The 26,050-nt window shown below is 41.3% G+C and overlaps 1 protein-coding gene across 1 annotated transcript in view; it reads right to left on the bottom strand.

The window, feature by feature from the left end:
• Positions 1 to 26,050, bottom strand: part of LOC127453442 (neural-cadherin-like) — a 212,896-nt gene that overhangs the window by 39,718 nt on the left and 147,128 nt on the right. The window contains exon 12 of the mRNA XM_051719776.1: positions 13,450 to 13,617. Coding sequence (XP_051575736.1) covers positions 13,450 to 13,617 — 168 coding nt within the window. The remainder of the gene's footprint in view (positions 1 to 13,449; positions 13,618 to 26,050) is intronic.

Here is a 26,050-nt window from a genome sequence, read left to right as displayed (position 1 = left end):
CAGGTCTGTGGATGATGCTGTCAACATGGGACTGCATTATATCCTGCAACACCTCAACAGACCTGGGACTCATGCAAGGATACTATTTGTGGAATTCAGTTCAGCCTTCAATAAAATCATGCCTGATCTTATCTCAACCAAACTGACCCAGCTCTTCATGCCCACCCCAATCTGCCGGTGGATCACCAGCTTTCTGATAGATAGGCAGCAGCTAGTGAGACAGGGGAAATTCACATCTGGGACCCGCACTATTAGCACTGGTGCTCCTCAGGGATGCGTTCTCTCTCCACTGCTCTTCTCCCTGTACACAAATGACTGCACTGCAAAAGACCCCACTATCAAGCTCCTGAAGTTTACAGAGGACACCACGGTCATCGGCCTCATCCGCGACAGTGACAAGTCTGCTTACAGAAGGGAGGTTAAACAGCTGGCTGTCTCGTGCGGTCACAACTACCTTGAGCTGAACACGCTCAAAACAGTGGAGATGATAGTGGACTTCAGGTGAAATCCCCCCACACTCCCCCCCCCAACACCATCCTGAACAGCACTGTGGTAGCAGTGGAGTCATTCAGGTTCTTGGGCTCTACCATCTCTCAGGACCTGAAGTGGGACACCCACATAGACTCCATTGTAAAGAAGGCTCAGCAGAGGTTGTACTTCCTTCGCCAGCTGAGGAAGTTCAACCTGCCACTGGAGCTGCTGACACTGTTCTACTCGGCCGTCATTGAGTCTGTCCTGTATACATCTATAACTCTCTGGTTTGATTCAGCCACCAAATCAGACACAAGGAAACTACAATGGACAGTCAGGACTGCTCAGAGGATTATTGGTGCCCCCCCCTGCCCACCCTCCAAGACCTGTACATCTCCAGAATGAGGAAACATGCAGGTAGAATCACTCTAGACCCCACACACCCTGCCCACTCCCTCTTTGTACAGTTGCCCTCTGGCCGGCGCTACAGAGCACTCAGCACCAGGACATCTAGGCACAAGAACAATTTTTACCCTCAGGCCATTTACCACATGAACAATTAAACCGCCTTCAGGACTCCCCTTGGTGCAATAATGTAAATAAATATCTCATGTACATGTATGTATTTTACGTGAACTTTTCTTGATTTGAGATTTACCCATACAGTCTTATTTAGGCTTTATTTAAAGCTGTATAAATGGAGTGTAGTGTCTGCGTATTGTGTTACCCTGCTTGTACGTTAAATAGCTGGTAACGCATGCCAGATCTGCATAAATTCACTCATATTTAATTCATTAACCGTACATACCCCTAACTTGCACATATATTAACACTTGCACAAGTACATATGCCATTCTACGTTATATTTCCTATTTTTTGTATGTCTATTTATACTCTTACCTTGTTTTATATTCTGTGTCTCACTGTAATCTTCTGTGTGTACTTGTTTCTCCTATCACCAAAAAAATTAATTCCTTGTGTCCGTGAGCACACTTGGCAATAAAGCTCATTCTGATTCTGAAATACTATGATAGACTATGTATACAACTATACTTCAAAAATGTAAATAATAAAAAAATGTTTTTACATTATAATAATGTAAATGAGTTTTTTTTTTTTTTTTTACTTTACACTAGGCTACAGAGAATTAGGGGAGGGGAAATGTGCTTAATTGTCAAGAAAATAATGTTATAATGCACAAAAAGGCCTAAAGGCCTAAAATTAGACCAAGTTCTTTCTAAAAAAAATATAATTTCTATTTTTTTCCCCTTTGATTTATTTTACGTGAACTTTTCTTGATTTGAGATTTACCCATACAGTCTTATTTAGGCTTTATTTAAAGCTGTATAAATGGAGTGTAGTGTCTGCGTATTGTGTTACCCTGCTTGTACGTTAAATAGCTGGTAACGCATGCCAGATCTGCAACACGTTTGACCATAAAGCAACACTTCTAAGTTCTAAGTACTAAGAGTACATTACACATGATTACCCAAGTGGAAAACTGCCATATGAACAAAATGTATTTCAGTGTAAAATGTACTAAAAATACTGTAAATATACTGTAAAATTGGCAATCACGCATAAAGAACTCAAGGTTTGAAACATTACAAGTGTCACTCACGCTCATGTCACACCCCCCGAAACAAAGCCATCCTCTGGGAGAAGAGTGAGCTGTCATCTGCCAGAGGGTGGAGGAGCTGTTGAGGACCAGGCGATAGCGTGTCCGGGAACCGGCGAGCAAGTTTTTTTCTCTCTCTCCTCTCTCTCTGTTGCTTCGCCTTGCTCTTTCCTTCTCCCTTTTCCCTCCTCTCGTCTCTCCCAGGGCTCCAGAAAGGTGGAGAAGACCTTCTGGCAGGCATGGTTGGAAGGGCAACGCCCCCCTCCAGGAAGAGAGGGGAGGGGAGCGCATCATGCCGGTGGTTTCCTCGGCCTGAGTTGGGCGATGGAGGAGTGTGAGGAGGAGGAGGGCAGGGCCGGGCTGGGAGGACACACGGCCGGCGCTGAATCGGGCTAATCAGCCGGGAGGGGGATAAAAGGAACCGGAGGCACCAGTTCGAGAGAGAGATGCACGTGGCCGCGCTGCACGTGTGTCTGTTCGTTTATGTTTTATGTTTTTTTAAGTTAATTTATATCATTAAACTTTTATGTTGACTGTTCAGTCGGTTCCCGCATCCTCCTTGCCCATCCTTGAACTGTTACAATGACACAAAACAGACTATTTTACCCAAAATATGTGTGTGCTGTGTGTTTTATGCTCATTAGAGGATTGCATTGTTTCTGTTGCGTCACATGTATTGAAATCAGTTGCGAGTCGAGTCTTGCTTGCGCTGCATGCAGGGTTGGGAGGGTTACTTTTGAAATGTATTCCACTACAGATTACAGAATATATGTTGTAAAATGTAATTTGTAATGTATTCCACTAGATTACTCGAGGTCAGTAACGTATTCTAAATACTTTGGATTACTTCTTCAGCACTGGTAGATTTTTTCACTTGTAGTGTTGTTTCTAAAACAAGATAAATCAAATTGATCTTGTTTTAAGGATTTCTAGATATTTTTACAGGAAAACAATACAAAAATTATCTTATGAGGCATCATTTAAGTAAGGATGCTGACATAGAAGACAGCTGCCTATGTAGGCAGGAGACAGCAAGGCAGCTCACTATGTTTTGGAACAGACCCTGCATCTTTGAGCTAGGCTCGTGCCTCTCATTGGATGGAACTCCTGCTCAATGGAACATCTCACCTTCACTGTAATGCTTCAAAACCTTAATTTCATTCTAGTTTATTCTACCTACTAATCCATCATTTAGAGGAAATTTTTAAGAGGAGTGACTTAGAGTACACTTAGTATAGGGACAATCAACTTGGATCAACCAGAGGTTAAGTGGCTTGATCAAGGGTACAATGGTTATTGTATCACATATTGTGAGGTTTAAACCTACAACATTACGAGCCCAGATCTTACACCTCTAGGCTATTCCAGAGATATTATAGGAGGGGATGGGTGACTGGTATACAAATGAATAGGAAAAATCATAATACTCAATATGACGGCTGTAGGAATTGAAGTCCCGCCTTACATTTAAATGCCAGTTGCATTTTTAATAGAGACATCGCTGGTCTGTTTACACAGGAATACACCATGCACATTATCTGAACCAGCCTGAAATCAATTTTCCTTTTTTTTGCATACCTGAGTTAAATAAACAATTTATAATAGCATTATTGTAAGATTTAATTGCTGATTTGAAAAATGTTGTTGATCGTAATCTTAACCAAGCTTTTAGTAGATTTCGGTCTTTCTCCATTCAAGTAGATAGAAGCTGTACTTGTTTTACTAGAAAATAGCTGCCCAGGGAACATGGCCTGACTTGCCTTAAAGCGACTCTGGCTATACCACCCCATACTATCGGCCAAAAACACTCAAGGGGTTTGATTCATAACAGCAAAGGATACCCTACAGAACAAATTCCTATAATGTGTAGAGAAATACAACTTGTGCAACCCAACCTGTTTAATCTTCCCCCGAGAGTTTATTAGCATCCGTCTCTCAGGTTTGATGAGAATGCCGTTCTCATTATCCCTACACACGAAAAAGACCCTTTAAATTACATCCTCAAGATTGCAATTACTGCTTTTGAAAATGTGTTAATTAGCATTTCTTGAGATAAAACCACAATGAACTGACTGATATTTAAATTTTTAATTAGAAAGACAGAGAGACAGATAGATAGATGAAGGGGGGCGAGAGCGAGAAATGAATAGGAGCACTCGACGCACAACAAGGTTACTCAGTGTTGCTAATGAATGAATTATACTGTTTAACAAGCCTAATTTGTATTTAGAGTTCTGAGGATGCATTAGCATGAAGACTCCCAATGCACAAAACAGATCTGAACAGCCAGTTGCAACAGTTATTCCACATCGGGGAGTTAATACAGTCCTTGGAGAAAGGGGTGGGGAGGTGGGGCTGAAGGGAAAGACAGATCGACTGTAATTGTTGTTAAGTGCTTTGTTTTTCATATCAATTCATATTACCAGGAACAGAGTTTGGGTGTTGGCGTGGGTGTCAGAGAGAGGGAAGGGAGAGACAGGAAAGCAAGGATTGAGAAAACAAGGTTATTTGTCCAATTGTCAAGGTGTGTTCCATTAACAAAGCAGTGATTACATTGGAATACTTTTGCAAACTGCTTTGAATCCCCTTGACTGCAATTACAATAATTCCTTCAACTAAAAGAGGTATAATACACAACCTCCAGAGCTTCTGTCTTCATCAGTGAAGTGCAGAGTGGGTGACAAAGCTAGTTGAAAATGTGCTTCAAAAGCCTGGAGTGGTAGAATATGAACAGAAATTGAAACTCAGGGAGGAGGGGGGAGGATAAAAAGCTCTAAAGAACAACACTTATCTTGTTTTCTGAGTGAGGAGACACTGAAGGTGACCTCCAGGTACATCCTCCATTAGCAGAGCTATAAGATTGGGCAGGAATTTTCAGATCCGCTTTGACACACTGCCCCCAGGACCATCATGGTCATACATTCAAGAGGTGAGTGCAGTCCTGACATACACACTTATATGCGGGAACATAGCAGAAAGACTACGAGAATATTTTATTTTTTCTTCACATTTTCTGAAAATATTTAAAATATTTAAATATTTAAATCAAGAAAAATGATTTACATTCTCTATCGAACGTTCTTAATTTAGTCAACACACACCAGTCACGGATGCATTTAGGACCAAGGAGGTTTGGCTTATGTGTGGCTGCATTTAATATTAGAAAAATAATACTAATGTTATATGCATTATAAATATGAATCAAGGATATCATACTACACATTATGACTTGATGAAAACATACATACACACCAACGGTATGTGAAATGTGGAAATTTAATTTACATGAGGAGGAAGATCGCATTTACATTTAAATGATAATTAATGTATACAGAATGGAACATTAATTACAATCTGCAGAAAATAACCTTATTAGATCATATGGATTCAGTCAGATTTACTGAGCAGAAAGTGTTTGTGCATCCGTCAATGCATGTGTAACTTTTTGTAAATCTGACAGACGTCTTTGTCATTACATTATTTTATTGTATACTGCTTCATAGAAGCCTATATTGCAAACGATTGTGTATATAAATAGGTTTAGAGTGCTGTGACAAGGAGGAGGGTGTGGCCGGGCCGTAAGGGTGTACGGTCGGCGCTGAATCAGCTGATCAGCGGGAGAACGAGATAAAGGGGGGCCGGAGACACCAGTTCGGGAGAAAGACCATTAAGTTTTACCATTAAACTTTATGTTGACTGTTCAGCTAGTTCCCGCCTCCTCTTTGCCCAACTTGTAACTGTTACAGTGGTGCCGAAACCTGGGAGGGAGGAGGGATGCAAAGTCACAGAGACCTCGCCGCTGCCATCTGCCAAAGGAGCAGCCGTGGCCATCTGCCTGGGGAAGGAGGGGTCACTGCCGGCCGCCGAGAGCCAGAGGAACCACTGCCGTCTGCCAAGAAGGGGAGGAGCGGTTCCGTCCACCAGGGGTCGGAGGGGTCGCAGCCATCCGCCAGAGGTTAGAGGAGCGTTTGGGGACTGGCAAGCAAGTTTTTCTCTCTCTCTCCTCTCTCTCTGTGTGTGTCTCCTGCTCGCCTTTTCCCTCTCCCCACACCTCCCCTCGTCTCTCCCCCAGGTTCCCAGGAGGTGGAGTGGACCACTGGCTGACAGAATGGCCGGAAGGGCAGCGTCTCCCCTCCAGAGATGGGGGGGAGTAAGTCAGTCCGGTGGCGCCCCGGCCTGAATCAGACGGGGGAGGAGTGTGACGAGGAGGAGGGCGTGGCCGGGAAATGAGGGTGCACAGCCGGCACTTAATCAGCTTAATCAGTGGGGCTGGAGACACCAGTTCGAGAGAGATATGCATGCAGCCACACTGTGTGTGTATTCGTCTTAAGTTTTGTTGTTTTAAGATGAATTTTACCATTAAACTTTACGTTGACTGTTCAGCCGGTTCCTGCCTCCTCCTTGCCCAACCTGTAACTGTTACAAGTGCATTTCAATGTGTTTTCTGTTGAGTTCAGCATGTCCCGTGCGGAAACAAACGGCTCACCTTCTTTCACGCATCCGGACGTGCAGCACCGAATATCACAAGCAGATGAGCTTATCGCGTGTGTCCAGCGGGTCTTTGGAATCTGGATGTCATCTTTTTGAGTTCTGTTGCATTTCTGAAGTGATGTTATGGTTTTTCAGGTCCTGCATTGTTTTTCAAATCTAAAGTGAAGCGCTGTCACACAGCTGACACCTCTTGTCATTATGTGTTTGGACCCTCGTCTGTGAACTGCATCACTTCCGTCTTATTTTCGATTCAGCAGTTTTGTAATCGAGGAATTTTTTTAATCGAGTAATCAAATTGAATCGAGTAATCGTGACAGCCCTATTTAGCAGACAGATAAGGCCCATGTCTAAATCAAGAAGCGTCACAAAATTAAAATCTATCTGCTCGTAGCATATACGTAAAGGGGTTTGAGTTCCCTATTCATTTGCACTTTCCAGATAATTAGGTAGCTTTTAACTGCTTAGTTCCCTACAGAACAGTCTGAAATTGCTCCCTATTCCTTATATATAATGCATTATGTAGCATTTACAATAAAGGGAGTAAAGTGAAAGAGTGATTTTGCTCATTAATATTTATTTAGAATGTGTTCGATTCTAGTTAAATTAGTTTATGTAGAAATAAAGCATTTTATAAAGATATTATAAACACAATATATTATAATTGGAGAAGCAAGCAATAACAATTAGGCAGTTTTGAATAATGATACAGAAAGCTGAAATCGGCAGCATCCATCCATCCATCCATTGACCAGCTTATCCAATGTTTTGCAGAGAGTGAACTCGGCAGCATAGGCATTCTACATTTTGAGGTGCACTTTTTCCCTCTCTATCACATCTGTAGTGAGAAGGCTCGTATAATCTGAGACAGTATCTCTATCACACTGGGTGTTAATAAAGTAATGATAATCGATTCTTAAATTCTGTAATCGATACATCAAAATTTCTTTGTTAGATGATGCATCGCGATGCAACCATAACTTTTTTCACCCCTAAAACTGATACAATGACAAAAGTCTATAAACGTAGAAACGGCAGAATAAAGAGCAGTCAGAGAGCATTGGCCTGCTCTAACAGACTCAGAAAGGCTTAATGAAAGTTCGTAAATCAAACCAATCTCAGCCCACAAAAGTAGGCAAATCCTCCTGTCTGGATGAGATCACACTAAAAAAATTTTTACACATATAATGTTTATGTCTTGTGGCTATACCTTTGAAACAGTGTGTATTTCAAATGTTTATGGATTGGCCCCATTCACTTGCATTGCAAGAACCTAACAGTAACTACGATTTATGATTTTTTGACAAGTTTGCTGCTTAGGCAAGTGAAAAGTTGAAATGATTTTTTGTGGCAATCAGCATTATGCCGTAAATACAGAGGATTGAGTCAACCTTGTACTGAACCCGGCACGTTTCTTTAAGAAACAGTGCACACAGCAGACCAGGTAGCTATTAAAGTCTCATGGTCTAAGGAGAATACCAGAAGAACCATAATGCTACATACAAGTCACGTTGATCAGGCCACTAAAGAGCCTAGAGTAAGTCTAGTGTTGAAAGCAATTAGTTCTGAACTAAGCCTGGCATTAATATAAATGTAGTACAGGTTAGATAGGGAGCAGGAGTGTTATTAATGTGAGGGGTTAAAGCTTTTGTACATTAATAATTGAGTAAATTGAGTTGAGATAAAAAATTATATATATATTAAAATATATAATGTGCCATGCATGGAGCAGTATATGAGCATAATATTCATTTCCTTTGACAGAGATGCTAACAGAGGCCCCCAGATGACAGGGCACTGTCAGGAAATTAATGCAGTAACCGGGCTTCAAGCTTCTAGAACAGTCCTGGCCAATTAGAGATTACTAAAGCTGCTTTAGCTTGACTGCCGTTTTAGCTTTTCTGCTTTTTTCAGTGTCATGAAAATATGTTTTCTAAGGGTTCAACCAGACTGTGGATATATATATTGCAAAGCTCTATTCCAAAAAAGTATGGGCTGTCTTGCTCTCTATTGCCTATAGAGTCAGCTGCCTAAGGTCCTTTACGATTGTTGCTTGTCTGACAATATGTTCCCAGTGAGATCTTTGGTAAAAACCATGGCACACTGTGCGACATTAAGTCACACTGTTCAATACACATTGGTACCTAGACTTTAGTCCCAGTATACAATTGATTGCGCTGGCGGTATATTATCTCATCTGGCCATTGTAGAAGCATAAGCATTCACAGTGCACCACTGTAACGCAAAATTTCGGACACTTCCAGAACTTTGTTAGAGGCTAAGATTCATTGCAAAAGCAATTGATGAGCTGTCGGTGAACATGTCCCACTAAGCAATCAAAGACTGCCAATTTTGCCTCAAGATAAGAGAAATCTTTTACAATCCCCAAAATGTGTCTACGATGGCAAACTTGTGGCCAAAATCATGGCAAAGAACTTCATAAGTGACTAAATAGAAACACTACATATAGGCATTAGGTCCGTTAATGGTTACTCATGTGCTCCACACAAATAGTGTTCCTCATGTGAACTGCATGGGAATCTCAACTAGAGGTCTGAACGGGCCTTAAAATTAAACCTGAACCCGACACTTACCTGAGACATGTGGTCCGACCCTACCTGGCCTGAACAATACCATCAGATTTTAAGCCCAAACCCGACCCGAAATCGCTTACTACCTAATTTATTCTCCTAGCAAGTACTGTTGCAATAGGCCAGTGGTTCTCAATTTTTTCGGGTTTTTTCTACGACGCCCCCCCGCACCCCCCAAACCCCCCAGTCAGAGATATCAAGTTGGAATATCCCACATCCAACTTGAATGGAACGCAGCATAACCGTGTACCCTGATGAAACTAAATTTATTGCAAGCAACATTTAAATCGCAAATATTATTAGATAGATTTTTACTGGTATTATAGAGCTCCTTGGTAAATTCATATGAAAAATTATGATTTTTGAATGTCTGTTCGGGAGACGTTCATTTCACAAAACAATCATGTTGCAGTTAAAATTAGGCTTGCTTGAGCATTAAGTGTCGTTTCAAGTTCTGGCTTTCATGCGTGGACATGTTTTTAAAATGTCAATTGGTATTACTAGTTAGCTGTGACATAATGTATGATGCCCAAAGGCATAGAATGTCTTATTCATTGTGAAACTGTGTTTCCCTATCTGTCACTCACTTGACGCTGTGTCGATGTAGTGACACTAAAGGTCACTCTTGGGAGTCCCAAACACTTCTGCTTTTTTGAAAAAAGGCCAATGGGAATTGGCGAGTGGAATTTGCATGCCACTCCCTCGGACATACGGGTATAAAAGGAGCTGGTATGCAACCACTCATTCATATTTTCTCTTCAGAGCCGAGAGTTTCTATTCATTGAAGCTGAATTCATCCGTGAGTTCATTCACCTCATCTGCTGGATTTTCTGGCGCATTTTAGCAGCTTCTCCCCCTCTGCACCCGTGGAGTGAAGAGAATGCCCCTGGGCGCATCGGCAGAATAACAAAAGAGTATATTCTAAAAAGAGTATATTTTCATTCTAAAAGAGCAGCACACACGGAACGTCTGTTTAAAGATACCTTTCCGTTTGTGTGTTATTCCTGGTTGTAGTCCTTATCTCTCCACTTCTGACGGCCATGATCGCTGTCTTACGTGTCTGGGCGCTGCCCAGAGTCTGGGCCCTGGCCAGTGGCGCCTCTTTGGCAGACATCTGCAGAGCAGCGGGCTGGGCAGCACCCAACACCTTTGCGAGGTTCTACAATCTCCAGGTTGAGCTGGTCTTGTCCTGTGTATTGGCAGGCATGAGCAGGTAAGTTCCGGGACAGCTGGCCGGGTGTACCACTTGCGCATAGCGCCGGCCCAGTACGTGCGCTAATGAGGCCCTGTACTGAGGTAGGTGCTACACATGTGCTGGTTCCCCGAAGGCGACCCCATGTGATATCTTCCGCAAAATTGTTTCCCTGCCGGTAAACTGCGTCTTCCTTGGGCAGAGGCCCCTCTGCCCCCGGTCGCTATGCTTTTTAGAAACTCCTCCCCCTTCGGGTATGACCTACCATGGGACCTCTCCACATGACATACTTCCGACAAGACTCGGTAAGACCATGTGACGTATTCCACTCAAAATACCCCCCCCCTCTTTTTGGGCGGGGTATGGTCTCCGCGGTGTCTTCCCCTTGGGAGGGACACCCCCCGACGCAGACACTTATGGCTCCCAGTCATTTAACAAACTCCACTCTTTTTGGGGAGAAAAAAGAGGAAAAGAGGCCTCAGCTGGACTAGACTGTCCCTATTGTTGGGTAGTCGACTTGTTCCTGAAGGACCGTTCAATGCTCATAAGAGCATTGGGGGAGGTTACGTGACGGCCTGGTGCGCTGGCTATGAGGGACACAGCGGTCTGCTCGTCTCGCACCGCCAGTTCATGTAACAGTTCAGCTAGTTGTGGCATTTTTAATAGGGACCCCTAGTGCCAATCGATACTTGTGTTAGCACTTGTTGCTAAGCTAATGACGTGATACTCTAACTAGCGTCAAAATATTTAGCAAACACAAATATTGGGTAAAATGCCCATTTCAAATATACTGAGCAATTTTTATAGAAGTACTATTTATATTTGAAATATAAGATTGAAATTAACGTTTCTTTCAACACTGACTGCCCTATTGGATTAATTTTTAACCTAAGTTTACAATTAAGTAAAGGATATGTGTGATGCTGCCTTAGGCTTTGGTCAAAATTAAGTATTTTATAAGGCAGCATAATTTTGCTGCCTAACTTTTGGAAGAGCATTTGTGCCTTGAGCGGATCCATGATGCCTTAAAATGCTGCCTAGGTAGGCAGCTTACTAGGCACAGAGATTTTATCTATAAGTGTGCGTATGCATTTCCCACCTACTATAGTGTAAACCCTGTAGCTCTTAGCAAACAGGTTAGCAACAATGACTAGCAAAGCCATGTCGGTGCAACCTTTCTTTACAAGCCAGCAGGGAAAGTAGTAATTTTAAAGATCAAACATCCCACCTAAGCCTATTTTACATCCTGTGGAAACATGAAGAGGAGAATTTCCCTGCCACAGTTTGCACCACTGAGGGGTGCTAAGATAGATGCGGAGGGACGTACAGATCGCAGAATTGCTGGCAGCAGCCACAGGAAGCAGCTGATGACAGGAAAATTCAGTGACTCCAGCCGAACTCCTCATGGCACGCTTAACTGATAAATCTGCTGTATGCAAGGAAAACAGGCTCAGAGGACTGGCCTTTTTGCCCCTTTTGAATGAATTAGAAGAGAATGTTCAGACAAGCAGTCTGCTCAAGTTTGCTGGACAGATGAGGTTGTTTGTGGATGCTGATCTCTGTGGGTACAAGCTCCCAGACGAAAGTGACATAGATTGAGAAGGGCTGTATTGGAAAACATGTTGAAGGCTGGATAAGATGTGACTATCCTCAGTGACAAGAGAGGCACAACTTCAACACTGTACCTCTGCTTATCAACAACACAACCAAAGCAGGAACCACAATAAGGAAAACAAAAAGAACAAGTGTAATTCTATATTTGACCACACACTACAGTTAATATATCACACTCATATAAATGGGTAAATATGAAATTTATATTTTAGATATACAATATAAAAATTCTGTTTGTTGCTGGTCTACCTGTTCCCTTTATTAGCTAGTTAAGAAGTTTGATGAGGATACCAGTACACCATTATCACACACTGAGGACTAGCATCAAAACCTAAGTCCAACACCATGAGACAGGCTCTTTAGAGCTCAATCTTACCTAAACTACTTCTAAAAGTAGAAGTGCTGGTGTAATTTTAGAATTTTTGGAGAGCACTATCTATTAAAGGGATAGTTCACCCAAAAATCTAAATTCTCTCATGATTTATTCACCCTCCTGGCATTCCAGATATGTATGACTTTCTTTCTTCTGCAGAACACAAATGTAAGATTTTTAGAAGAATATTTCAGCACTGTAGGTCCTCAAAATGCAAGTGAATGGGTGCCAGAATTTTGAAGCAACAAAATCCACATAAAGGGAGCATAAAAGTAATCCATATGACTCCAGTGGTTAAACCAATATCTATAGAAGCGATATGATAGGTGTGGGCAAGAAACAGTTGAAAATTTAATACATTTTTTACCATAAATTCTCCTCCCTGCCCAGTAGGGGGCGATATGCATGAAGAATGTGAATCACCAAAAACAGAAGAAGGAGAATGTGAAAGTGAAATTTAAGTGGAGTTTGACTGAGCAGGGAGGAGAATTTATAGTAAAAAAAGATTTATCTGTTTCTTACTCACACCTATCATATAGATTCTGAAGACATGGATTTAACAGCTGGAGTCGTCTGGAGCTTCAAAATGCTGGCACCCATTCACTTGCATTGTATGGACCTACAGAGCTATTGCAGAGATATTCTTTTAAAAATCTTCATTTGTGTTCAGCAGAAGAAAGAATGTCATAAACATTTGGGGTGGCATGAGGGTAAATGATTAGAGAATTAACATTTTTGGGTGAACTATTACTTTAAAACATTACTGTTTACATGTATAAACAGCAAAAATTCATTATCAACCTAAAACTTTAATGTCTAACATGCAACCACAACATAGTTGTAATCAAGCATGATTAATTGGCACCAATAAAAGTACTCTAAAACAAGAACAATCAGAATCAAGTATTCTAGAATGTCATGTAATTTAATAATCATTCCAGTGATACAATCTCAGCTATAGCTAAAAAGCTATAAAAATGCCTTTATTTATGATTCTTGGATTCTAATGTGTATTTATAATTTATTTTACACTCTTAGCAGAAAACAGACGAGACCCTGGTAAATCCTATAGTAACCTTACTTGAGTAATTTAAAGTCTTACCACTATCTTCGAGTCACGTGGTGTGTTCTCCGGGATTGTGACCCAATATTCTGCTTGTTCCCACTGCGGGGGCTGGTTGTGCACGTTGGTAATGATGACAGTGAGGTCGACCGAGCTGCTCCGATTCCCTCCATCTGTAGCAATGATCAGCTGACTGATTCGTGAGGTCTGTCAGAACGAAAGACAGGTGATATAATTCAGCCCAGGGGTTTTAATACATTATCATATCAGCATACACTGAAATAATGCAGGATGCCACTGATACCGCTGGAGAAGGTGGATTTTCTGTCAAATATATATAAAAAAATCCCTGATATATCCACCCAAAGAATTGGTCTCCATTATTCATTGGATGCTTGACATCCATAGTACCAACTACAGCAGCTAAGCCTGACTTATGCTTTATAATTTGACTTTCAAGACAGAGGGCTTGCGGAACGAAAATGACACTTGGCTTATAGACTGTACTCCACACAGTTTCATTCAAATTATTTCTTTTCATTTAAAAATGGAAAAGCACTTCTGTGTTTGAGTCAGCACTAAAACTTTGCTTAACTGACTCCAACATTTTGCCTTTTTCAGGTCAGACAGAGGGAAAGAACGAGGCAGGGAGAAAGAGAAAGACGGCGAATGAGAGGAGGCAGGAATAGGTAACAGCAGGGGGCCAGTTTAAGTTGTCTATTTGAAGACAGGTGAGTTTAGTGTGGATGACACTGTCTGCCTCTCCGAAAGTGATCCAATCTGACATATGTGACACAGGGTGGCAAAACAAGCTAATGAAAAACATGGGCTAGACCCATAAACATCTTATTGGCCTGCACTGAGATAATCACTCGGGGGGAGAGAGAGAGATGTGGGGATGATTGGTTTCTGGGAAAATTAGAAGGAACACTGCAAAATTGAGCCCAATTTTCTTTCTTGTATTAACATATTACGTATTAAAAAACAAGAAGTTTGGGTGGGACATATCAAAGGGCTTGACTCTTTTACAAAATAGCCAATAGACTTTAGTTACATCACAGCCATGAACCATGATTTTCTACTTGCAGGTTAACTGCAGGTGGTAGTAGGAGGAGGGGCATTCTCACTCAAGGTTCCCACTCTTTTCAAGGCACAATTTTCCAGGACATTTCGAGGACATTTTATGCGCCCAACAATTTAAGCAAAGCACATGCATCAATTTAAATCAAGCTTTTATTTTGATGTTTCTATGTGTTTTTGACGGTAGTTTTTTCCACCTCCAGATAAGTTATTCCCTGTAAAGCGGTGATTTAATTAAATAAATACACAGCTTTATTTTTCATCCAGATATGTCATATTCAATGACACTCTGCGTTTTATAGTTTATGCCAGTTTTATGACAAGATTCTGTGATTCCGTCCTTGTTTTCCACAGATTACATGTAGTAACCAGACTCCGATTGTTGAAGTCTTGAAAATTCATTAACATCCTGAGGTGTAAAGTCTGAATCACCATGCTACCAACTCTGAGTGTGAATTTGTTGAAAAACAAAATCAGTGGTCTGACCATCATCATTATCTAAACTTTAGACTTAAATGTTTTTTGGGTTAACACAACAGCAATGTTGTATTAACAAACAAAACATATTTTATATTATGAATGTCATGGTAACTTTCGTAACCTCCATTCCCTGATGGAGGGAACAAGATGTTGTGTCGATGTAGTGACACTAGGGGTCACTCTTGGGAGCCCCAAACACCTCTGCTTTTCTGAAAAAAGGCCAATGAGAATTGGCGAGTGGAATTTGCATGCAACTCCCCCGGACATACGGGTATAAAAGGAGCTGGTATGCAACCACTCAACAGGTTTTCTTCTGAGGAGCCAAGACCAGGTCCCGGCCATTTCAGCAGATAGTTCAGCGTTGTGGCAAGAGGGACACAATGTCTCGTTCCCTCCATCAGGGAACTGAGGTTACGAAAGTAACCAGGACATTCCCTATCTGTCACTCACTCGACGTTGTCCTGTGAACTGGCGGTGTGTGACGGGCAGACCGCTGTGTGTCTCGTAGCCAGCACCATCACGTAACCTCCCCCAATGCTCTCATGAGCGTCGAACGGTCCATCAGGAACAAGTCGACTGAGGAAACTATAGGGACAGGCTAGGCCAGCCGAGGCCTCTTTCCCTCTCTTTTCTCCCCAAAAAGAGTGGAATTTGTTAACTGACTGGGAGCCATAAGTGTCTGCGTCGGGGGGTATCCCTCCCAAGAGGAAGACACCACAGAGACCACACCGCTCCCAAAAGGGGAGGGGGGGGGGGCTATTTTGAGTGGAATACGTCACTTGGTCTTACCGACTCTTGTCAGAAGTATGTCATGTGGAGAGGTCCCATGGTAGGTCCTACCCGAAGGGGGAGGAGTTTCTACAGAGCATGGCGACTGGGGGCAGAGGGGCCTCTGCCCAAGGAAGATGCAGTTTGCTGACAGGGAAACGATTTTGCGGAAGATATCACATGGGGTCGCCTTTGGGGAACCAGCACATATGGAGCTTGCATTGCACAGGGTCTGTGCAAGTAGGCTCACTGGGGGAAATGCATATTTGCGTAGTCCAGGGGGCCAGCTGTGTGCCAGCGCATCTATACCGAGGGGTGCCTCGGTCTGGGCATACCAAAGTGGGCAGTGGGAGGATTCCCGAGAAGCAAACAGGTCTACCTGTGCTCGACCAAACTGACTCCAAATCAGCTGGACCACCTGAGGGTGGAGTCTCCACTCTCCCCTGAGGGTAACCTGATGTGACAGCGCGTCACGCCCTGGATCAACAGCCGGAACCTTCGCAGGGTGAGCAGTACTGCCAACAACTCTAGGCAGTTGATGTGCCAATGCAGCCACGGGCCAGTCCAGGAGCTGGCAGCTGTGTGCCCATTGCATCCGGCGCCCCAGCCCATCTTGGAGGCGTTTGTTTTAACCACGACGCGATTGGAGACCTGCTCTAGGGGAACCCTTGCCCATTGAAATGCAAGGTCGGTCCAAGGGCTGAATATCCATTCTTGCTCTTCACCGAGGTGAAGTGGATGCCGCTGAACTTGGCGGGCGCCTGGCGAACTGAATCGTGTAGCCGAGTCGGATGGTCTGGGTCAGCCATTGCGACGGGTTGGAAAGCGTGAGCCATGCGCCCAAACTCCGGGTGAGGGGGACCAAGAGAATTATCACGTCGGATGTACCGGCGGGTGGGGCCTCGCGGTGGGGTGGAGCTCGAGGTGCCACGTCGAGGGGACTCGAGCCCCGTGGCCATGCTGAGTCCAGGGACATCGAAGCACTTACCTGGCTCCTGCTGCCCACCATAAGATTGGCCGATGAGGGGGGAGGAGGAATCTCATCCCCGTAGTCCATTGGAACCAATACTGTGTGGGTGTGTTTGTGCCACAGATGGGCGTACAGGGGCAGGGGGTCCGCCGCTGGAGCGCCATACCTGCTAAAATGGGACGGTGGACGGTGGTCATGACGACGGCCGTGCGCACCAGATATGTGACCCAGGAGACGAAGGAACCATTCTTTTTTCAGACAGTACTCTCTTATTTTCGCTCTGCCGAAGCACCCAGGGGCGTTCTCCGCACTCCACGGATGCAGAGGGGGAGAAGCCACTGAAATGCGCCATAAATCCAGCAGTTTTGAGGTGCGTCTTTGGAGGGAATTGTATTCAATGCACTGAATACAACCGCTTGGCTCCGAAGAGAAAATCTGAATGAGTGGTTGCATACCAGCTCCTTTTATATCCGTATGTCCGGGGGAGTGGCATGCAAATTCCACTCGCCAATTATCATTGGCCTTTTTAAAAAAAAGCAGAGGTGTTTGGGGCTCCTACATCGACACAACGTTGAGTGAGTGACAGATAGGTAACTACAGTATATCAATACTTGAGCAGAGCAGAGATAACAGCAGATAAGCACAGAATGTATGTGACAGAGATTCATTCATGGCAGGCTAAACGATGATGTTGTTTCACAATGAGTTGCTGCCAGCAGTGACAAAAGAATACGAAATTGTGTACTGAACTCCTATTCCAGATCATTGCCATGTTTTTGTACATGCTACAAAAACCTTGTTAGCAACACAGTCAAGCAGTTTTATTATACTTAAATATTTTCCAGGAAAAATAATTATATTCCTGGACATTTGAGTATTTTTATAATTTTCTTTTTACTAATAACATTTTTATTTAGTTTCAAATTAAACAACAAAGGTTTTGTCATTGAAAAACTTCATCAAATAAGCACGACATGGTGTGACATAAATGCTGCACACCAACTTAAAATGTATAAGCTGATGGGCCACATTTTTTGATGATGTGAAAACATTATTACAAATAGTGTCCCAATTTAAATCAGTATTGAATATATCGAGCTCCCTTTGACAGACTATGAGTGCACCAAAGGTCGGAGTTTTAAAAGTAAAAAAAAAAACATATAAATAAGATACTGAACCGGGTAGAATTAAGTCTCTGGAGATGTTCAAGCAAAGGATGGTTCTCTAACTGGCTATCCCAGGGAACACCATAAACCCGGAGAGCTGACTGTAATCTGAGGTATAAAAAGTAATAAGAACTAGGAAGAGAAAAGAATTGCAAAAATTTCCTGCAAGAACATAAACCGTGTGAATCAAAAATGTCATTCAGAGTATGGATATTCTTTGCTGAGCAAGAAGAGAAAACAAAAGGTCTAGAACCTGTCAAAAGGAGGTTATTAAACCAAACTGGAGAAGATCTGTGAAATTTCAAGGTATAGTCTAGATATTTGCAAGTGTATTTCCACACTTCAAGAGAGCAATTTATTATAGAACCCAATCTAAGTAATGAACTACACTGCTTGAGACCAGAGAATGGTACATCCTGTAATCTAAGGGGGAGATCTAATTCCTGCTCTGTAGAACGGCAAGCAGTTTTAATTGAAGGATCTAACCATGATTTCAAAGATCTGAGCTGAAAGGCCCAAAAATAAATTTTAAGTTTGGTAAAGCAAGACCGCCAAATTCTTTAGGCTATTGAATATTTCCTAGGCGCAGTTTAGACTTTATGTTATTCCATATACATTTTTTGCACATCTTATCAACCTCTTTAAGAAATTTGGCATTGGAAAGATGGCTATCATTGAAAAAAAAATTGACCAGAGACAAAACATTCATTTTCAATACTGAAATCCTGCCAGAGAGAGATATCTGTAAAGGCGACCATCTATCCAGAACCATTCTGAGTTTATCTAACATGTGGTTAAAGTTATGTTTACGAATAAGATTATGAGAAGGACGAATATATAAGTAAAACCAGAGGCCTGTATCTGTAGAGGTAAAGCAGTTGGGAGAATAACATCAGCAGGAGAAATATTAAGAGGCAACAAAATGGACTAAGACCAATTTATCCTATAATCAAATAATGCTAGTGCCTGAGGTACTGAGTTATCTGACACAAAAAGAATGATATCATCAGCGTATAGCGAAATGTGATGTATGGATTTCTTTATGCAAATAGGGGAAATTAAAGAGCTTTGTCTAACAGCCTGAGCTAAAGGCTCTAATGAGAGCGCAAACAAAATCGGGGAAAGAGGGCAACCCTGCCTTATTCCTCTCTCTAGGGAAAACTGTGCAGATACTGTGTATCCTCTAGAGACACACGCTGTTGGGCTACTATAACGAGTTTGAATCATATGGAGAAACGAGTGTTTTTCAACACTGTCCATAAGTAGCTCTGTCAGATGCTTTCATAGCATTCAAACTTAATACAGCACTCGAATCATCAGCCACCATACTGTTAGGGCTGCAACTAATGATTCTTTTGATAATCGATTAATATAACGATTATTAGAATGATTATTTGACAATTTGGCGATTATTGCAATGATCAATCATTTGCTCTTTATTGATTATTCAGCTTGTGCCCCAACTTAAAAGACTGTATTAAATGTGCTTACTAACAATAAAGAGGACAAAATTATCTTTTAAAAATACCTCTAAATGACATTCACTGGATGAAAGGGAAAAAAATATTTTTTATTAAGTTTAATTCAGTAAAGAAATTCACTGCAAAAAATCCTATTGTTATCAAGTGTTTTTGTCTTGTTTTCCATTTAAAATGGTCTAAAAATCCTTAAAACAAGATACATTTACTTGAGAAGCAACATATAGGATATTTAGACTTGCTTTAAGAGAATTTATTTTAAATATATGTGTATTTTGTATATAAGTGTATTTTTTTCACTTGGTTATACTTCTGCCAGTGCAGTAAAGACAAAATATACTTATATTCAAGATCTATTCTCTAAAAGCAAGTCTAAATATCTTCTATGCTGCTTCTCAGGTGAATGCATCTCTTTTTAAAGGATTTTTAGATATTTTAAATTATTTGTATTTTTTATATTATATTCAACATTCTTAGATAACAATTTTTTCTTCTGCAGTATAGCTGCTAAAGAAAATGTACATTGTTTTAAAGGAGTTTTAGATATTTATATAGGAAAACAAGCCAAAACAAAAACAAATCAAAAACGTATTTTGTTGCAGTGTATAATGGGGCAAAGACTACCCACTCTCACCTTTGTTTACTTCAATCCATCTTTAACTCTCAAAAAAACAGTCTCTCTTATTAATAAAGCTGAGTATTGCCAATTTTCTTCACGATAAGAAATGCACAGTGACAAATATTATGATTCAATAAGTCACAAGCCATCACGTTATAATCTAGCTGCATTAAGCATGCACGATCGAGGGATGAGCATTCCTGCGGCAGAGTGTGCATCAGCTGGATGCAGTTTCAATCTCTACCCCTTAGATCGAGACATTCGCGCAACTCATAGAAGAGGTGCTGACCACACAGAGAAATGCCAGTTTTGGAGTTTGTAGTTATTTACACGATCTGCTTCCATATTATTTGAACTTTAATAAAGCTATAATGCATTAAATACAACTGCATTTAAGATGTAATTCCGGGGTGTTTTCTTTAAAGATACTCGACATGCAAGTTTTGCTTCAGTGGAGGGGCAGCTCCAGCTCCACTTATTCCACAACGAGAGTGCTTCTGTGTTTACTTATTTTGTATGTTTGCATTATAATTCCCTCATACTTTGCAATCTACATCAAGTGAAGCTGTTTGGAAAGTTTAGAGTGCATCTGGACTGTGAGCTGTGTAATTCTTCCTCTACTCAGTCAGGCGCGAACTGCAGTGCTGCTCTCGTGCGTCATCATAAGTGATTAATGTGATCTCATGTTACGTTAAATGAGATCAAATGACTATTCGACAATGAACATTTTTGTTGACAATTTTTTATTACATTCAAAAGGTGCCTAACATTGTCCGAGGCCAATCTGCCCCTAATGAAGCCAGACTGGTCCTGATGTATTAAGTCTGAGAGACAAGAATTCAACCTTTCAGCAAGTACTTTCACATATAACTTGATATCAGCATTTAATAGGGACAGGGGCCTGTAAATCCTGCAATCTAGTGGATCTTTACCACTTTTTAAGAGCAGTGAGATCAGAGCTAACCTTTGGTCCCTATGAAAAAAGCCAACCTCAAGAGAATACTGAATAGAATTCAGTAATAATGGGCCAATTAAATCCGAGACCTCCAATAAAAGTTCTGGGGGTATCCTGTCAAGTCCTGGGGATTTACGTTTCTTCATAGAAACTGCAGCTGATCTCAATTCCTCCAGAGTGACTGGCTCATCTAATTGTTTCATTTATTATACAGACAGAGATGGAAGTTCAAGGTGGTCCATAAATGCATTCATGTCTGCTAGATCGTCTGGGCCTTCAGACTTGTATACCTCTGAATAAAAATCCTGAAAAACAGTATTAACCTGAGATGGGTGAGTAAGAACTAAACCAGAAAGTCCCTAACAGTCTATACGGATGCAAGTTGCTCAGACTGGTTGAGTCTTAGATCAAGCAGCCTGCTAGGTCTTTCAGAATGTTCATAATAAAGCTGTCTTGTTAAAAAAGTATCAAAAACTCACAGGATGCCACTTTAAATTCCACCTTCAAAGAATTTAAAACAATAGCTCTACTTGCATCAAAATTATGTTTCTGTAACACTAAATTATTACTATTTTTTTATAATAAAGCAATTATCTCCTTTTGGCCTTTAACGACTTTAGATATACAACTACCTCTAATTGCACATTTTGTAACCTCCCATAGAGTATGAGGATTGGCATCTGGAGTATTATTCAAATCAGTGAAATTACTAAGATCTTTCTTAATATGTTTCAAAAACTCTTTATCTTGAAGAAGAAATACGTTAAAGCGCCAACGTTGAAAACGCGGAGAAACATAAGTCGGACGTAATTTGATTTGGACAGGACAGGACAATGGTTAGATTAATCATTAGCAGGATTTCAGCATCCAAAATGGAGTTCAGTAAAACAGTAAAGATAAAAAAATAAAAAAATAAATTCTGGAGAAAGTTTTATGACGTGATGAGAAATAAGTATATTCCCTCACATTAGGTTTTCTAATACGCCAACTGTCTACAACATTTAAATCAGCCATAAAGTCTTTGAAAAATGTAGATGCTGTTGCCTGATAAGTAGTAGGCATACTGCCACCAGATCTATCCAAATGATCCACTGCAAGGTTAAAATCTGCACCAATATGCATTGGAATATTACCTAAAGCCAACAGTCTAGTTTTTGTCATCAAAAAAAAAAAAAAAAAAAAAAAAAAACAATTGGTTCAAAAATATTAGGAGCATATGTAGACATCATTATATATTTAGATGTATTCCAAGTAATTACGGCATTACAGAATCTACCATTAGCATCCCCCTCCAAATGTTTCCACACATAAATGCTTTTTTTTTTAAAGAAGAACACCTTTGGTCTTATTTTGGGCACAAGAGCTCGAAAGTATCCTGTAATATTTATTTTGAAACCTATGCACATCTTGTTGTTTAAAATGAGTCTCCTGTAAAATTAATGCAACATTAACTTTTTTCCTACGTAGAAAATCAAGTAATTTTACCCTTTTAACGTGGTCATTAAGACCATGTACATTCCAAGAAATAAAAGTAAATTTGCTCATGTAATTGGCTCAAAGAGACAGACATCATATACAATTGCACACATACACCCTCCCACATCAGGCTTGATGAAGTATCATATGAAGTCAAAAACAAAAAACAAACAAGAATACAAACAACAACTTGAACTTTGCTATCCAGCCAGGGTACAAGACAGAATACCCTGCAAGGACTAGCCAACAAAAAATCTTTAACATTCCTTGGATTCGACCAAGAAAGTCTTGCTTATTGATTTAGGTAAAGACATGAGCGCATGATTCAAGGGCAAATATATATATATATATATATATATATATATATATATATATATATATAAAAAAAAAACAATGGTAAAAAAACCCAATAAAAACAAACCCAGACCCCGCAGTATACAAGAACCAATGCTGCATATATTTAAATAGTTTACCGATATATGTTGGTGGAAACAAACATGTTTAACATGTCTTAATGCCCTGAACACCAGTGTAACGTATAACCACTTCACAGTACTAGGTCCATAATAAAATCTGGCAGCTGTTAAATGCTATCGATAAAACTCTGGGCAGCTTCTGGAGAAAAGAGAACTTGTGTCCCGTTATTGAACAGTACCTTAAGATTGGCAGGATAGAGGACTTCTGGTAAGATGGTAGCGTGAGAAATCGTAAAGTTTCTGCTCTGAGCATTTCCCTTTATTTAACTGCTTATTTAGCACTTATTTTTTGACGCACCTCTGGGATTTAAAGCAGGACCTTTAGCAGCACAACATGCCAAGAGCCAGGGAGATTATTTTAGAGAACTCCTTGGAGGTATAAGATCTGAGATGGCAGCGCTCATAGCGGAGATTCTCGCAGAACGTAAGTCATCTATCTCAGCCATGAAAACTTTGTTGTTGGAACAGGAACAAAAACTGAAGGATGTGGGAGAATCTCTTACCAATGTGGACAGTCGTGTCACTGCCCTGGAATCTATGTGCTTAACGCTGTCGAAAGACAATGAAAAGCTGAGGGCCTAACTTGATGACCTGGAAAACTGCTCCAGGAGAAACAACATTCAAGTGATCAAGCTCCGTGGCCATTCATTATCCAAATGCACCATTACCTGGTGAGGGAACTGATTCTCCGAATTGCATGGGAAAAGGTACAGATATTATACAAAGGATCCCGGATACATTTCTACCCTGATGTCAGCACTGAGGTAGCCAAATGAAGAGCGGCTTTCAACCAGATCAAAGCCCAACTCAGCAAAGCTGGTTTCAAGTTCGGTTTGCTTTTCCCCATGCGCTTGTGGATCAGCCATGGTGGAACGAGACAATTCTTTGATTCCCCACAAATAGCTACGGAGTTTGTCCAGGAATTATTCCTCTCTCGACAAACAAATAAAGGATGCATTTCCTTGTGTGGATAGAATCATTGCTGGCTGACCACTGACAGTATCTTCGCCTCTACGCTTATCTAATATAAACTCTTGTTAACAGTGCTCAGGAAATTTCATGGCTCGTGTTAAAGAAAATGTGCTGAAGAGACTATTTGAACCTTGAGTGAAGTACATGTAGTTCAGTAATGGGTTTAATGTTCTACTTTCTGAGGGTCTGAACTGGTCTCCACTCATAATCTCTCAGAGTGCATTGTAAATTTCCTTTACCAGTTATAGTTCAGTTTTAACGGAGCAGAGATGTGAGCAGGTGAGTTATGGTTCTCTGTATATCAGCAAATGTTTGTTTCCTAATGTTGATAGTGTGCTATTTGGGGCAGGGGAGGGGGGCAGTGGGTATCTGTACATCCTGTTGGTTCTTTCAGTTTTTACTTTATGTTAGTTTGAGTTAGCGAATAGATACACACTTCCATTCCAATTCATTTATGTTGTTTATTATGATTGGTTTAGTACACCTCATTCTGTATGCCCACAAACACTTTATTTTCGGATAAAATGTCCAAGTTTAATAAAACTAACTTAAATTTTACAACTTGGAATATGAAGGGCATGAACAATACCATCAAGAGAAATAGGATTTACTCTCATTTGCACCAGTTAAATGTAGGTATCGCTTTCTTGCAAGAAACCCACATTCTTAATTCGGATGTAAGTTTAATAACTTAGGTGGGGCTGGGGAGGACAGGTATTTCACTTGAATTTCAACGCAAAGGGCAGAGGTACTGCTATTCTCATAAGGAAGGATATTCCATTCACCAGTGAAAATGTCATTAGTGACACCACCGGATGTTATGTGATTGTTACAGGTTGCCTTTTTGGAAGGCAAGTAATTCTTGTTAACATACACTATATTGCCAAAAGTATTCGCTCACCCATCCAAATAATTGAATTCAGGTGTTCCAATCACTTCAATGGCCACAGGTGTATAAAATGAAGCACCTAGGCATGCAGACTGCTTCTACAAACATTTGTGAACGAATGGGCCGCTTTCAGGAGCTCAGTGAATTCCAGCGTGGTACTGTGATAGGATGCCACCTGTGCAACAAGTCCAGTCGTGAAATTTCCTCACTACTAAATATTCCACAGTCAACTGTCAGTGGTATTATAACAAAGTGGAAGCGATTGGGAATGACAGCAACTCAGCCACGAAGTGGTAGGCCACGTAAAATGACAGAATGGGGTCAGCGGATGCTGAGGCGCATAGTGCGCAGAGGTCGCCAACTTTCTGCAGAGTCAATCGCTACAGACTTCCAAAGTTCATGTGACCTTCAGATTAGCTCAAGAACAGTGCGTAGAGAGCTTCATGGAATGGGTTTCCATGGCCAAGCAGCTGCATCCAAGCCATACATCACCAAGTGCAATGCAAAGCGTCGGATGCAGTGGTGTAAAGCACGCCGCCACTGGACTCTAGAGCAGTGGAGACGCGTTCTCTGGAGTGACGAATCACGCTTCTCCATCTGGCAATCTGATGGACGAGTCTGGGTTTGGCGGTTGCCAGGAGAACGGTACTTGTCTGACTGCATTGTGCCAACTGTGAAGTTTGGTGGAGGGGGATTATGGTGTGGGGTTGTTTTTCAGGAGCTGGGCTTGGCCCCTTAGTTCCAGTGAAAGGAACTCTGAATGCTTCAGCATACCAAGAGATTTTGGACAATTCCATGCTCCCAACTTTGTGGGAACAGTTTGGGGATGGCCCCTTCCTGTTCAAACATGACTGCGCACCAGTGCACAAAGCAAGGTCCATAAAGACATGGATGAGCGAGTTTGGTGTGGAAGAACTTGACTGGCCTGCACAGAGTCCTGACCTCAACCCGATAGAGCACCTTTGGGATGAATTAGAGCGAAGACTGCGAGCCAGGCCTTCTCGTCCAACATCAGTGTCTGACCTCACAAATGCACTTCTGGAAGAATGGTCAAAAATTCCCATAAACACACTCCTAAACCTTGTGGAAAGCCTTCCCAGAAGAGTTGAAGCTGTTATAGCTGCAAAGGGTGGGCCAACGTCATATTAAACCCTATGGATTAAGAATGGGATGTCACTTAAGTTCATATGCGTCTAAAGGCAGATGAGCGAATACTTTTGGCAATATAGTGTATATGCCCCAAATTTTGATGATTGTAATTTTTTTAGTAAAGCCTTTGCAACTATACCACCCATTGATGATTACGCGTTA

Source organism: Myxocyprinus asiaticus, chromosome 15, assembly GCF_019703515.2.
Source record: "Myxocyprinus asiaticus isolate MX2 ecotype Aquarium Trade chromosome 15, UBuf_Myxa_2, whole genome shotgun sequence".
Classification (NCBI taxonomy): Eukaryota; Metazoa; Chordata; class Actinopteri; order Cypriniformes; family Catostomidae; genus Myxocyprinus; species Myxocyprinus asiaticus.
The sequence above is the reverse complement of the archived record's forward strand: the minus strand, read 5'-3'. Positions and strand labels throughout refer to the sequence as shown.